This window comes from Fusarium solani (genome assembly GCF_023522795.1).
Source record: "Fusarium solani strain SB1 chromosome Unknown bctg00000000, whole genome shotgun sequence".
Classification (NCBI taxonomy): domain Eukaryota; kingdom Fungi; phylum Ascomycota; class Sordariomycetes; order Hypocreales; family Nectriaceae; genus Fusarium; species Fusarium solani.
This window is the reverse complement of record NW_027072157.1, coordinates 1861840-1876680: the sequence shown is the minus strand read 5'-3', so window position 1 is coordinate 1876680 and position 14841 is coordinate 1861840. Positions and strand designations below refer to the sequence as shown.

At 54.1% G+C, this 14841-nt stretch overlaps 3 protein-coding genes across 3 annotated transcripts; 2 read left to right on the top strand and 1 right to left on the bottom strand.

Annotated features, from left to right (window-relative positions):
• Positions 1-845: 845 nt before the first annotated feature.
• MRS44_000585 (uncharacterized protein) lies at positions 846-4339 on the top strand (the record flags this gene model as incomplete). Its single annotated transcript, XM_046267711.2, has 3 exons — positions 846-2901; positions 2954-3197; positions 4165-4339. The coding sequence occupies 3 exons, from the start codon at positions 846-848 to the stop codon at positions 4337-4339; spliced, it is 2475 nt and encodes an 824-aa protein (XP_046139171.2).
• Positions 4340-8058: 3719 nt separating this feature from the next.
• MRS44_000584 (uncharacterized protein) lies at positions 8059-9632 on the top strand (the record flags this gene model as incomplete). Its single annotated transcript, XM_046275108.2, has 2 exons — positions 8059-8209; positions 8794-9632. The coding sequence occupies 2 exons, from the start codon at positions 8059-8061 to the stop codon at positions 9630-9632; spliced, it is 990 nt and encodes a 329-aa protein (XP_046139173.2).
• A 1513-nt stretch (positions 9633-11145) lies between these two features.
• MRS44_000583 (uncharacterized protein) lies at positions 11146-14245 on the bottom strand (the record flags this gene model as incomplete). Its single annotated transcript, XM_046275109.2, has 2 exons — positions 11146-12311; positions 12370-14245. 2 exons carry the CDS (start codon positions 14243-14245, stop codon positions 11146-11148), a joined length of 3042 nt encoding a protein of 1013 aa, XP_046139174.1.
• Positions 14246-14841: the final 596 nt, after the last annotated feature.

Here is a 14841-nt window from a genome sequence, read left to right as displayed (position 1 = left end):
TTGGGAAACGAACGGCTCAATAACAGCCTGGGTACCTATAACCGCTGAACCGGGCGTCCAGCGGGTGGCCCCAGGTCCCCTCTCGTCCATTCTTTCAGTGGGCTCCATCCCGTCCTGAGCCATCATCACCACCACCACGGCCTCGATACGGTACGGTGCAGCGCCCAAAAAAGACGTCGGCCGTCACCCAACCACGCCTCGACCCAAGCCCATCCATTAGTTGGAATTTTTTTTCTACTCTCGTCCGACTCCGGGCTTGTCTTGCCTCTCTTCTCTCCTCCTTCACACACCAAGAGAAACTCTTCTATCGAGTATCCCATTCCGTCTCCACGCGGCAACCCTTATTTCAGCCTCCCGTACAGTCCAGTCGTTTTCTTCCGTCTTCAACCACCCCCTGTCGCTCGTTCATATCCATCTCCATCCATCCTCCCAAAGGCAGCTCCCGCCCCCTTGTCCCCGCTGTGTCGCCGCGTTTCGGGTGCCCGACTCCCGACAAACCACCCAAATATCCTCCACCAGCATCCATCGCTGTTAGGCTACTAAAGTGTCACTGGCCACCCTCTCCTCCACGCTCGCTCTTGTCTTTGCTCTCTTGCTGTCCGTCGCCGACCCGAATCTTTGCGCCTTGGACCCCCTGCGACTGATGCTTCGACGACTATTGACACTGCAATAACACCCACCCCGTCTCGACGCCGTAACTCTGGGTGCTCCACCATCGTCAAGCGCTGCTTCGTCGCAAGGCTGTCGAACCACCCCCTTCACCTCGACACTCGTTTTGACGAAAAGCTCTCACCCTCACGCTTGGCTGCCCCGGCACTGCCAAAGCCTCACTCTCACACGCAACCATGGCTGCAGTCACCACCTCACCGCCCCCAACTGCAGCGTCGCCCACTTCCAACTACCAGGACTCGAGGCAAAGCGACGATACACCCCGAAGCCCCGTTCGTGTCCCAAATCTCAACCTCGCCAACGGCCCCCAACTGCGCCAGGCCCCGGTCTCCCCCGTTCGTGTTAATTTTCAGGACGAGAACTGGGCACAGCCCTCGAACGCGGACATCGAACATGCTCAGCGGCAGGCCTCGCGGCTAGAGCTGGCCGACCGCACCCGCCATCCCCTCCCCTCGCCCCCAGATGCCGCTCCTCCACCTCCGCCCCATGGCTTCAGGGCCGAGTTGGAGGACCCCCAGGACTTCTACGATGGTGCTCAGGGAACCCCACGAGCCGACAGGACTCCGGCCCTGCCACTTGATACATCCTTTGCTCGCCAGTCTCAACCCACCGTGTCTAGCCCAACCAGGAGTCCCAATGCCGTGTCGAACCTGTCTCCCACTTACACGGCGAGTCATGAGCGTTACGAGCACAACAAGATAAGTCCTACGGACAGAGTGCGCAACCAAGACCAGTTCCGCAACAGCCGCGAGTCGGATGAAACAGCGAGCACAAACCCGCAGCAAACTTCGATCGAGTCGTCTGCAACAACGAGTGCAAGTTCCCTGTCAGGCATCAACGAGAATGCCGAAGCCCGAACAATAGGTGACTCTCCAGAAAGCTCCATCATTGAAGGAAATCTGCCTGGGAACCAGTCTGTCCCCCAGTTTCAGTACCACCACCAGAAGGATTTTCCGCCTCGTGTATCGAGCGTTCCCAATGAGGAGTCGAGGAGCCATTCCACCCCCGATCTGGCTGAGAGTGCTTCCAACCTTGGACGCCACTTGACACCGAGTTCGAGTAACCTGCGGAGGACTTCGATGCCTCGACCGCAATCATCCTACTCCATCTACTCGGACGGTCGCGGGCGCTCCCCTGGTTTAATGCCGGGTGGCTCGCAGGCACGTAAATCCCCTGATGTAAGGCTGTCAACGTATGCAGAACTGCTCAATGCGCCATATCCCCAGCAAGGCCCGGCGCCCCTGACTCCCGACAACTCGAACCTCCGAACAGTCATTGGCAACAACGCCTCTCTCCTGAGCACACAAAAGACTCTAGACATGTACCGTGCCAATGTCAAGAAGACCAATGACCTGTCGATCCAATACTCGTTTGCCGTCTTCCTGATCTCCACCGCTCAGGAGCAAGGCCTGGATGTCTCGGATCCCAAGATGCGCAAGAACAGTCCGAAACCGCAAAAGGGCCGTGATAGCCCGACTGCTGAGGGCTCCGTCTCGACCCCTTATGAGCTGGTTCGCGAGGCCCGGCAAATCCTCCAGCGCCTGTCTAGCGCTGGTTATCCTTTTGCTCAGTATTATCTGGCTGACGGCTATGCCTCTGGACTCTTCAACAAGGGCAAGGAGGATTACAACTCAGCTTTCCCTCTCTTCGTCCTGGCTGCGAAGCACGGCCATGCCGAATCTGGATATCGAACAGCGCTGTGTTACGAGTTTGGCTGGGGCTGCCGCAAAGATCCGGCCAAGGCTGTGCAGTTCTTACGCTCAGCTGCTTCGAAGCGTCACCCCGGTGCCATGACACGGCTGGGGAAGGCCTGTCTATCCGGCGACCTCGGAGAGAAGAGATATCGAGAGGGTATCAAGTGGATGAAGCTTGCCAGTGAGGCTGCGGACATGCAGTACAATTCGGCGCCCTACCAGCTCGGTTGCTTGTACGAGAACGGCTATGGTGCAGATATCTTCAAGGACGATAACCACGCTGCGGAGCTCTTCACACAGGCTGCGGATTTAGGTCATCCCGAGGCCAACTACCGTCTCGGTGATGCCTATGAGCACGGTTTGCTCAACTGCCCTCGCGATCCTGCACTCAGTGTGCACTTTTACACTGGCGCGGCTGAGCGGGGGCATGCTGGTGCTATGATGGGACTGTGCGCCTGGTACATGGTTGGTGCTCCTCCAATTTTGGAGAAGGACGAGGAGGAGGCCTACGAGTGGGCGCGTCGATCCGCAGATTTGGGTAAGTCATGAAATCGTAGATGGAGTTGCTGCAGTCACTAACAAGGTCCTAGGTTACGTCAAGGCTCAATACGCTGTTGGATACTTTACCGAGATGGGCATTGGATGTCGACGCGACGCCCTGGAAGCCAACGTTTGGTACGTCAAGGCTGCTGATGCCGGAGACGAGCGAGCCAGACAGCGACTGGCGATTATCCAGGCAGCTGTAAGCGGCCAGGGAACCCCGATGGATGTTGCTCCACCACGGAATGGCAAGATACAGAAAAACAACAAGGACGACAAGGACTGTGTGGTGATGTAAAGGGAGGGAAGCCGGACGGAACCGAGCCCGCTCAAAGGGGGCGTGGCCATGCATGATATGGCGGAAACGACTAATTCACAACAAAAACAACTCCGATTCTTGGGAAGCCGGGCTTTACGACACATACCGGCCTATATTTTCTTTCTTTCCTGTCCGTCCTTGCATCAGCAGCAACAAAGGCATGTTCATTCGACGACGACACTGTTACATCTTCTTTTCATACACTGCATCACTGCATCTGGGGGAGCTTTTGTGTAGGGTTGGATTCCAGGAGTTGTCTTTTCTGGCGCAACTTCTTGTCCTCCATTACTCTCCTTGTCTTGTTGGAAATACCGCTTTTAGACTAAAAAAGGGGGAGACCTGGGAATTCTGGATACTTTGAGAGGTGGTATAGCAGGGGATTCTAATCTGATTGGGGGTGAGAGGCTGCTGAGGGGAGCCAGGTGTTGATGGGAGGACCCTGGTGCAACTGGCATTTTCTGCATGGCGTGCGATGATGGGAACGGGAGAGTTTTGACAGGGCGAAGGATGATGCAGCTCTTGCGCTTGGCGTTTATGGGGGGACGCGGCTTGGATATAATCACGACGTAATAATATAGTGCCTGTCATGAATGGGAAAAGATTGGGTGTATGGTTTGGCTGGTGATGCTTGGAGTGAGGTATTATATACTGCATGGGAGAACCGAGGTCCAGGGTGGTGTATGATATCAATGGATGGGTGTAGTTGGAGGTCTGGTGAGTTGAAGGAGTCGTGGTTGCTGGGGTCTCGATCTTGGCTCAAGGATAAATGAACCCTCAGGAGTCTGAACATATGTATATACACATCCTATATATATGGATGAAGCATCATTCAACGCAGCTGCATGATTCTGTACGTGGCTGAAGCTGATAGCCCCCCTCCCCTCCCTGCTAAACTTTCTATGTATTGGCGCTGAAATAGTTGAGACTAAATCCACCTTACAGGAATCGTGATGACTTCCATATGAAGGAGGAGGCTCCCCTGCTGGCTACACTCAACAGTGACCCTATACCCACCTCTCGATTCACCGCCCATGACCCTCCACCCACAAATTGCGGTCTCCAGCAAAGGCCAGCCCCGCGTATTGGTCAGATTTACGACATTGGCCCCAACTTCTAGCGGGCCACGTATAGGGTAAGGCTCAGAGCAAGAGTGTGGAAAAAGTTGGTTCACGTGTAAGTCGATGTGAAACTTGGTTCATGAAAGCCTTGTAAAGTAGGTGCATTCAGCTACACATAGTCTGGCAGTGAAACCGCCACAGTAATCACAATGGTGTGGATTGGCAGACACACGCAGACTGGGCATGTAAGGGGGAGTTCCAAGGAGTAGAGCCGCCAATGCAAATAGTCAGACTATGCCCGAGGATCGAGACCAAGGAACCACACACACAAGAGTTGGTCACGAGACACAAAAAAGACTCAATGTACTCAAAGACCAGGATCCATAGCTTCTACCAAGGGCTTACACCAAGGGCGGCTCTTCTGCCCCTGCCCAGACCAAGCCATCCGAGTTGAGTCTACACCATTACGTAGGTGGGATGATCTTGTTCATTCATCTACTAATACCAAGTCGAAGCTTGGCTGTATTTTCTAAGCATAGAGGCGCCGAGAAAAGCCAGCCGTCATTCAACATAACTCTACGGAACCGCCGTCGCGACAAAGAGCTGAAAAGAGGGGCATGTTATTTATTATGCCACCGTTTCAGGCGCGTCTTTGTGTTTATGTTTCTCAATATGTGCTTTTTTCTCCTCTTGATGTGGGTGAGCCGTCAAGGGCAAGGGAGCGGTCCGTGGTGCACGAGGTGGCTTTCCTGCTGAAGGGCGGGGGAGGGATCCATCTGGCTTGAGGGGTCTCGGAGGGGTTGATAGTCGTAGCGAGTCTATTTATGGCTAAAACTCGGTAGTTTTGCCTCGGTCAAGAGGGAGTGAGTGAAATATTGGACATATTGGAGTGTGTTGCATCATCTTGAGGGAGTGACAACACATCGAGGGAGCTGGTTGTAAGACGAGATTATGCCGTCCAGTTCGTGTGTACGTGTACGCTCACGATGACTCCTCAAGCTGCCAGCGTGGTTCTGATGACGCAATTCTATCGGTGAAGCAAGGACACGACACGATCCCATTCACCTGGATAGTCGACGAATGGATCCATGCCCTCTGCAACATAGGATCAGGCTTAGCCAACCTAGGGCTCCAGTCCGATATCCGCCGTCTTGTTCCAACTTTGGACTGTGAGAAAATGAGTTCGACACACTGTATCGACCTGTCACGGTAGGGGCGACAGGTACTTGATGCACGCACAGGCCATGTTCGGAAGTGGTTGCAGACCCTCCCCACTTATACCCAGCATTTGGTATTCTTCTATTGGCTAAAGTCAAAGTGATGCAGCTTTTCATTAACGCGTCGCACGCGTCTCACACGCGTTTTTCTCAACCTCATGCGCGTCCTTTTCGCGATCTTGAGCGGTAATCGCGCAAAAAAGAGGAGCATGACTGCGCAGAGGAGCCAATGGCATCCAGTAGAGCCCGCATGCGCTGTGCCATGCGTGAGCGATGACTTGCAGAGTAGAGGCATGACCGCGACGCTCTTTCCTTTTGCAATGAGAAGACCTAGAGCGAGCGACCTGCAGGTTGGCGGGCGTTGAATGACGAGGGGAACACTCGCCATGTGAATCGAGGCACAACCAAGCTTGACATGCTGAAAATGTTCGCCACGCTGAAATTACTCTGCATCATCCATCTCGTAATAAGATGTACTCTTCAGCTCTCGATGAAAGCTACAAGTGCTCACCTTGATGGAGGCGTCACCTTGGACGCTTCCGGCCCGTCTGGTCGGCGAATCACGCGGGCCTTCTTCCGACGTGAAGGGAGTGTGTGGGAGATGATGAGAACGAGATGGGGGGCACCATGACCTCACCGACTCAGTTGTAATGGAGGTCTCAACTAGAGGTCACACGCCGAACACACTTGCGCCGATACAGTATCTGTACCATCCATCTTTGGATCGAGTGACGGTGAGGGAGGTTCGATCAAGGCATGAATTGACGCCGCAGCCGTCCGCCAGTCGCTGTTGTCACTCGGCAGACCCGGTCCCTGCAGCGTATCAACGTGGGAGCGGCCGTAGCTCGTCCGCTTCGCGACGGGACGCTCCCACTCCCACTCCGTAGCCCCGTAGGCGAGTGTTGCGGTAGCATCCAGCTGCGGAACGTGCGTCGGCGGAGAATTCATCATGAACAGCTTGTCGCACACTGGCTGCTCTGTCCGCTCGATCCGTGAGCTGATGTCTTCGATCAGGAAATAATAAATTGGCTGTGCCTCGTTACGTGAGCCTTGAACATTATCGATCCAGGTCCTTTCCCGAGTGGAGGGACAGGCGCAACAGATTGAGACGCTGATAGTGACGGATTAGACGACCCAAGCCGGCGGTCAAGGTCTTAGACTTGAGCATGGGAGTCTGAGATCAGCTAGAAACAAGACGGATGCAGACCTCTCTGCGCTAGTCGCACACAAAAGCCCGTAACTGGTGTGCCTGGCCGTGCTTCAAACCCTTGTCTGCGTGTGATGGTCGCAGGAGTAGCCTGGTTTCTTGAGTCAGTGAGGGGCAGTATCGAGCCCGAAACGGTGCAGTCTTTGCCAGGGAGGGTGGTGGAATAGGCCGAGAAACACTATGAGATGGATGGAGGGATACAAGGCAGAGAGGGATGACGAACACCTCCGTTTCGGCACTTGGGAGAAAGCGGCTTGATCCATCATCGACACCTCGCCTCGTTTGTTATTCCCAACAAAAGATCAAGTGCGGCTGTTTGCTCAGCCGGGCGGTTCGGCTGTTGCTACTACCACCGGCCGGAGCCTGGCGATGGCATCAAGGCCGACCTTCTGGAATATGGCATATCGACAGGTCAGAAAAAGAAAGATACACGGGGAAGGGTAATCTACGATGTATTCCGACCAGGACGAGAAGAGGCGGCAGTAAGTCGTATGATGGTGGATGTCTGCTAGATTTGGTCGTTTCTTTTTCCTTATTTCCACCACGGGTTCCTGACGCTCGCTGGCTTGTGTTGAAGATGAGAAGCGGCGGCGGCCCCAGACACGGGCACAAGCGTCGCATCGCAGCTGCACATAATCGGGCAGAGGGACTCAGATCGGATCTGCATCTGCTTGTCTGGGACCTGCCTGGAGGCCTGGTTCTTTCTTGCATGGTCAGGTAAGGGGGTTCATTAAAGGTTTCGTTTCTTTTCGCCGAGGGAGAAGCAAAGAGGGCGATGGATGACGCAGATGAAGACGTTGAACAAGGCAATAATGCTTGTTAGACATGTAAAGAGGGAGAGGGCACAAAGAGGGAGACAATATGAAGAGGGAGAGCAAGCACTTGTGCTGAGGGCATCAGTGGAGGTGGGTAAGATGGAACTGACGGGAGAGAGTCTAGAAAGCGTCAGGAAAAAGAAAGCAAATCAAAATAACCGGGGCATTTGTCGTGTTGCACCAAAGATGGAGAGACGGGAAATCATGCACACAGGACCTGAAAAAGAAGAAAGGAAAAACAAAAGGCTCTGCTTTGCATTTTGTCTCGCCGGTTGCGGGTATCTCGCTACGAAGAGATGTATCTCACACCCCTGGCCTGTGTGAACAAGATCAAATCCAGGGTCGTAGACTGTCCATGAGAAACTCGATACCCGCAAGCGGCTGTCTTTGGTGCCCATGTCAAGAGCGCTTGTCACTGGGGTACGTACACGAGTACGCCCTCTCGTGGTCCATCCCCTGCAATGATAGATCCCCTGTAAATGGATGGATCCTTAGGCAGGTCATTCATCCACCCCAACGCTCGAGGCACCGACAGCACCATGGACAGAAGCAACCCCGAGCGCTGGACTGGGACTGGACTGGGTCCATCAGACATGTCGGGTCCCAAGGGCAGGGTCGGGCGATCAGGTGGTGCACGGGGTCTCACCCCCGTCGTGCCCGCTAAAACGCCAACGGCCATGGCGGGTTCACGTACGTCGCTGTCTGCACTGTCTCTGGATGGTGCAGCCGCGCACGCTAGGCGTGCAGGTCACTCACTGTGGGCTGCACTGGCGCCTGCCTTGGAGAGCCCGACTGTGCGTACTGTGTACTGTGCCTGCCTTCTGAGGGCCCATCAATCCATATTAGGCCAGTGCATCCCCTGCCCTGCCCCTTCCCATCCCATTCCAATCCCAATCCAATCCCACCTACCTGCACTCGCACTTGCCTGAGGTGACCAACCCCCCGTTCATTCATTCCAATTCCCACCACCACCACCGCATTTCGCCTGCTCTTCACTCCGACAACCAGACACCAACACTTCCCCCTACAACAAACACAAACATACTCTTTCCCTCGAGGGATAACCACGACTCCATTCGCATCGCATTGCATCGCGTCGCATCATCGTCGTCTTCATATCAATCTATACTCCATCCGACGCGCGCGCGCATACTCCAGATCAAGTCGCTACCTCTGTTGGTTTTGCGCGCTGTCGCCTGCTCTATCCTGGTCGCAATCGCACCACTCGCCAACCACCCAGCTCGACTTTATATTAAAAAACACAACAACTCCAGAAGTCGTCGTCTTCCTCACTCCCACCTCTCGAAAGTCAACAATCGCCGCCATGCTCCTCCCGTCCGCTCTGTCGTGCGATGCATCGCACTCGTCGCACTCCTCCCAGCCTCGACTTCAACCCTCTCTCTTCTCTCCTCCCGCCAGCCCCCCGTCGCACGCTCCATTCGCCAACATCATGACAACCTGCCGCTCCCTCCAGTCTCTGCTCGCCAATCCCGCGCCCATCACCACCGACTCACGCGCCATGCCATCGCTCGCTCAACTACCCACGCCGCCGCTTGCCCACGCGCCTCCTCCGCTGAAGTTGCGCCTGCGGTCGCGCGACAATCGCCGTGAGCCGGTCGGACCCAAGAAGATCACCAAGCGCGCTCCGCCGCGTGGCGCCAACAAGAGACGCCGCACCCCCGAGGACGATGCAGACCGCTATGGTTCCGAAAGTGACTCGGCTAGTGAGGCGCCATCGTCGCCATGCCAGCCCGCCGAACCAGTTGCACCCTCAACACCTAAGCGCACGCGCATCGCTCCTGAACAACTTCCTCTTGGTCTCGAGCGCTCCGACTTCCACAGAATGCAGGGCAACAACACCACCGAAACCAACACAGAAAACAACAGCGCCGAAGTTGGAGAAGAAGAGTGGACCGCTGAGGATGATCGCATCCTCATCGAACTCGTACTCGAGAAGCTCAAGCTATCCAAGACTGAATGGCAAGATTGCGCCCGAAACCTCGGCCGCGATCGCCATGCCGTAAACCGTCGCTGGAAGAGTCTAATAATGAACGGCGACGTGGGCCTCAAGACGCGATCTGGTCGCCGGAGCAGGCTACACTCAACCTGGTAATGGCGACCAGGTCTTTGAGATCACGTTCTTGCACCTTCTCTTGTACATCATCTTCCCATCTTTGATTTCCATTTCTCTATCAGCGCAAGTCTCAGCCAACCCATCGCGGTGGCCACGAAGGGAACCCCCTTCACATCAAAAGAACAGGATTTACAGGCATGGACATGGGATGTCCTCGGAGTTTTTGGCTATTATTTATCTGGTTTTGTAATAGTGATATCCTCGCGCACAAGCAACGCGCATCTTCAAGTTTCGTGTTTGATTTTTTGGGATCGAGAATAGGTCGGTCGGTCATTGGACATGGGTTTTTTGCTGCTGGAGAGGTAGCGGTTACTATAGAGGTCGGGGAATCTTCAATGGAGAAATCTATTCATCCAATGTCTAACATGTTTCATGGTCACATTCCATTCACCGCCGATAACCTCAACGGCTGCCCGTCTACCGTCTACCGTCTACCGTCTCCCGTCTCCCGTCTGGCTGATGGGCGACGGCTAAAGTGTAAATTCCCTGTAACCAACCACAGGGCAATGAGAAGCCATAACGGTTCAAAAAGATCCAATACTCTCGAGCTTTCAACGCAATGTGACCCTCGACCCGGGCTTCCGCGTCAAACCTTGTCACCCCCTCCTATATCCCCGTTCCCGTGGTCAAAAGGACGGGAGGTGCACGGTCTGGCTGGAGGCTCCTCTCACCGCTGCTGGTCGCCTTGTGTGTATCTTTTTTTCTCTCTTTTATTTGTGTTATTGCGCTTGGACTTTGGTCAGGGTCTAGCGTTGCGCGGGGGGACGACGGACGGACGGTTCAGTGACGGGCCGGTGCTAGAGGGGAAGTTAGGAGGTTGGTGCGTGACCTTGATGAAATGGAATGGACCCTAGTTTTTTTCAACTGCCTCTAACCTTGATAGTGATAAGGACGAGACACTACGGGTGCAACCGTCAACATCGAGTTCATAATGGTACCCTTTTCATATCATGATAAACTGATTTTGATGCTTCGTGCTCAGTTTCCCTATGTATCTTCTATAAACCATGGGCTCCAAAAAAAAAAAAGTGAGAAAAAAATACCTATAGCAAATCATAACCTTTCCTGTCCATGTCCATTGCCGCCCCTTGTCCCTCGCCTAGCCGTGTATGTTCATTGAGAAAGACAAACCAAACATCCATACAAAGTGCTTCCCCTCCATGCGACGAGCAAGACCCTGTAGCTTTTTCCGATGCAGATGAATTTTTGGAGATGAGACTCGAGGACTCGAACGGACGAGACCGCCTCATCTCGTGTGAAGACGACACTTGGTCATGATAATAAAAGACGGGGAATAGGAACCGTCCAAGGGTCGTGGGATGCGAGTTGATGGAATTTGACACAACCAACCGCTCTGCCACGCTGTGCAGAGAAATGTAAATGCTTCTGACAAGGGTGAATCATGTAGAAATGTGTGAAAGAACATTGAAAATGTGAGACGCAATGCCTCGTCGTCGATGATACTTGCTCAGAAGGGATCCGACGCCTCGTCCTATGGCGGCGTCATCTGCTCCTCCATGAGCATCTTGCGAACCTCGGTCTCGAGGTTCTGCTCGGCCACGGCGGCATCTTCGTCTTCGACGGCGCCTGTGACCTTGTTGGCGAGCTCAATCTTCTTCTGGCAGGCCTTGTAGATGAGCTCTTCGATAGTGTGCGATGCGATGAGTCGGATGATCTCGACGTCGCGCTTCTGACCGAGACGATGGGCGCGGTTCTCGGCCTGGATGTCGTCCTGAGGGTTGTCCGACTGGTCAAAGATGATGACCTTGTTGGCGGCTGTGAGGTTGATGCCCGTGCCGCCGGCTCCAGTGGTGAGGAGGAACACTGGAATCTCGGGGTCATCGTTGAATTCGTCGATGAGCGTCTGGCGGTCAGAGACGTTGGTGTTGCCCATTAGGATGCGGTGCTGGATTCCCTGCAGAGAGAGGACTTCCTGCAGGAGCTCAATGACACGCGAGAACTTGCTAAACACCAAGACCCGATCGCCATTCTCCTGGTACTGTTGGATCAGCTCAAGCAGCTTCTTGACCTTGCCACTATCCATCTCCGTCTCCTCGGGAACATCAAAGCGTCCGAGAAGCTTGGGGTAGTCACGGCACCAGAGGTGTAGCTCAAAGTCGGAAGCGTTCTTGAGCTCTTGAATAAGGTGCTTGATATCGGGCTGGTGTAGCTCATCCTGCGACACATTGTCCATCAGGATCTGAGCCATCTTCTCCACCTTGGCGTCGTCAAAGTGGCGTCTGAATAGGAGAGGGTGAAGCGCAGCCTTGCGAAGCTGGATCCAGACGTTGTTCTGGTCGTTCTGGCGACCGCGAGCCTTCTTAGCACGTTGAGATGGCTCTTGTCGGAACACCTCCTCATACTCGGCATAGACTGCTTTCTGACTCTCGCTCATCTCGCAATAAACGACATTGCAGATCTTGGGGGGCATATCCGACAGGACTTGATCCTTGCGACGCTGGAGAATAAAGGGTTCCAGGATGGTGCGGGCTCGCTTGACACGCTCGCTGTACAGGAAAGCGCCGTTCGAGACGTCCCTGACGGTGACCTTTTGACTAAAGATGTACTGGATATGCTCCATACAGCTGTTGAACATTTCGGGATTGATGAAGTTGAGGAGAGAAGTCATCTCCAAGAGGTTATTTTGAACAGGAGTTCCTAGGAATTGTTAGCAACAGTCAAGTCGATTGAGTGATTGAGTGAGTGAGTGACATACCTGTAAGCAGCATCTTCCATTGCGCCGTGATGCGGCGGAGGTCCTTGTAGATTTTGGTCTCGGGATTCTTCATCTTGTGGCCCTCATCGAAGATGGCGGCGTTGAGTTCGAATGACTGCATGGCCTCGATATCGGCAATGTTGTTGATCTGAGAGTAGGTCGCAAGGACGACGTGGAACGCCTCCGGTTCCTGTTCAATCTCGTAGGCGATCTCAGCTCGTTCGGTCTGAGAGCCTCGATATCCAATCACCGACAGATCAGGAGCGAACCTTTCAAACTCGCCGAGCCAGTTGTTGTATGTGCTAGGAGGAACGACGATGAGATTCGGCCAGGGCCGCTTCCGGCTGGGGTTGTTGTTGTAATCCTCAACGAGGTGGCAGATGAGTGAGATGACCTGGCAGGTCTTGCCCAGGCCCATCTCATCGGCCAGGATACACCCAATGTTGAAGTTGTACAGAAGAGACATCCAGTTGAGACCGACAAGCTGGAATGGCTTCATCTCGCAGTGACCGTCCATGAAGCGAGGCTGACGAGGGATGGGAGGACGAACATACTTGACAGCGCTGAAGCTTGTCGGGGTGGGAGGAAGGTTCTCCTCCGAAGTCTGACGTCGTGCCCGCTTGTCATGACCAAAAGTGTCGACATCCCATGTGTCAACCTGACCCTTGATGGCTTTGGCATCGGCCTCGCACTTGGCAACGACCTGGTCAATTGCGGAAACTGCATCGAGGAAAACCCCAACTGCGTCGACGACGTTGTCACCAATGCTGATCTTCGATGCCTTCCGAGCACCTGGCTTCTTTCCTATGGTTACCCTTCTGGCCTTCTCAAGATCGTCGAATGGTCGCTTCTCAACCATGCACTCGAGCTGAGACTCCTTCATGCCCGTCATGGCCGCCAATTCCTGAATTGTGCTCGTGTTGATGTAGTTTAGCACCTTGTCATCAGCGTCGTCGGTCGGCTCTGGTGAAGCCTCTGCCTGGTATGTATCCTCCTTGTCATCGTCAACGAGGTTGATAACTAGTGGATCGTCGCTCGAGGGAAGCTCAGGTAGAGAAACTTGGGAGGAGGGATCGGGCTGATTTCGTCGACCTTGTATCAATCGTCGTCGAGGTTTCTGAGGGCTTGGGGATGCCGTGCGAGATTGAGAACGGGATGTATCTCGGCTGCTAATAGCAACTGACTGCAGAGCACCCTTGTTGATAAGACGCCTTTTGGGCTTGGGTGCAGGCTTTTGTCGTTCCTGTGCCATTTGTCGTTCCAGGAGAAGGATTGTGTCATCGATATCGTTGTGGCATGCTTTCAGAGCACTTCTGGCCTTTTCTGAGGGCACTCTGTCCCCAAAAACGTCAAAGATTTGACGGAGTCTGCTTCTAACCTGCCTCTCATCCGCCTCAGGGTCGTATGCAAAGGCCGAGATCTGCGCCTTAAACGTCGTCGGCCGAATGTCTCCGCGGGGAGGAGTGAGGTCATCTTCGTCGTCAGAGATGAGGTTGATGGGGTCCATTGCTGGACGCTTGTTGGTCATGGTGGTAGGTGGCCGCTGGGGCGGACGGAATATCGTGCCAACAGGGGCGAGTCGGGTGGTTGCTAGGGGTGTGGACTTCTTGGGTTGTTGAAAAGGCGAGGACGCAGGAACTTCAATGATGCTGCTTGCGGGAGAGGACGATCTCATAGATGCAAGCATGGGCTTTTGAAGAATCTGAGTTGGTTGTGTTGTTTCACGATCGCGAAGAAAGGCGGACGGTGAGCAAGGTATGGTTTCTGCTCCTAGTTCGTCGGCATCGTCAATGAGGATCGTGTTGCGAGCGAGTGACGGCGTTCGTGGTACGGCGTTTGAATGCCGGATTGGTAACGGCGAGGAGCTTCGCGCCATGCTGAATAGTTCCCAAAAGGGAAAAATGACAATAGAGAGAGAATGGGTTGGGTTGTTCGAGGGCGAGGTGAGGCGGGGGCGAGAGAATTGGTTCGTTTTGGGAAGAGAGCGTTTGTTTGAATTAGCGATTATGCCCCAAAGTGGGATGGAAGGCAAAGAACGAGAACAAGAGGGGCCATTTGACGAGAAAGGGAGGAAACGTCAGGGCGGGCACCGTGTTGTCAGTGCTCGTTATTGACAATGGAAACTCCTGCAGTGTCGACGAGCGTGAGAGGGCTCGGTTTCGTTGGTGGCTGACCCCGAGAGAGGGTGGAGATTTTTCGAGCCCGTTTGTTCAAGACGAGACGCGCTTCCGCCACATTACACACCCAACTAGCACACGATCGGCATCGCGAAGTCACGTGCCGTGGAATGGAGGATGGGAGCAGGATGGGACAGAGAGAAGGTCAAGAATCAGTGCCAGATACTGTTATTAATAGCACATATTTGAATTATATCGGACTCTTTGTGAGGACAAAGAATATTTCTTTATTTCAATTCACATCTTGGGCGCTGGCCATCGCCTGGCAAGTGCTTTCACTAAAACCAACTCAGTG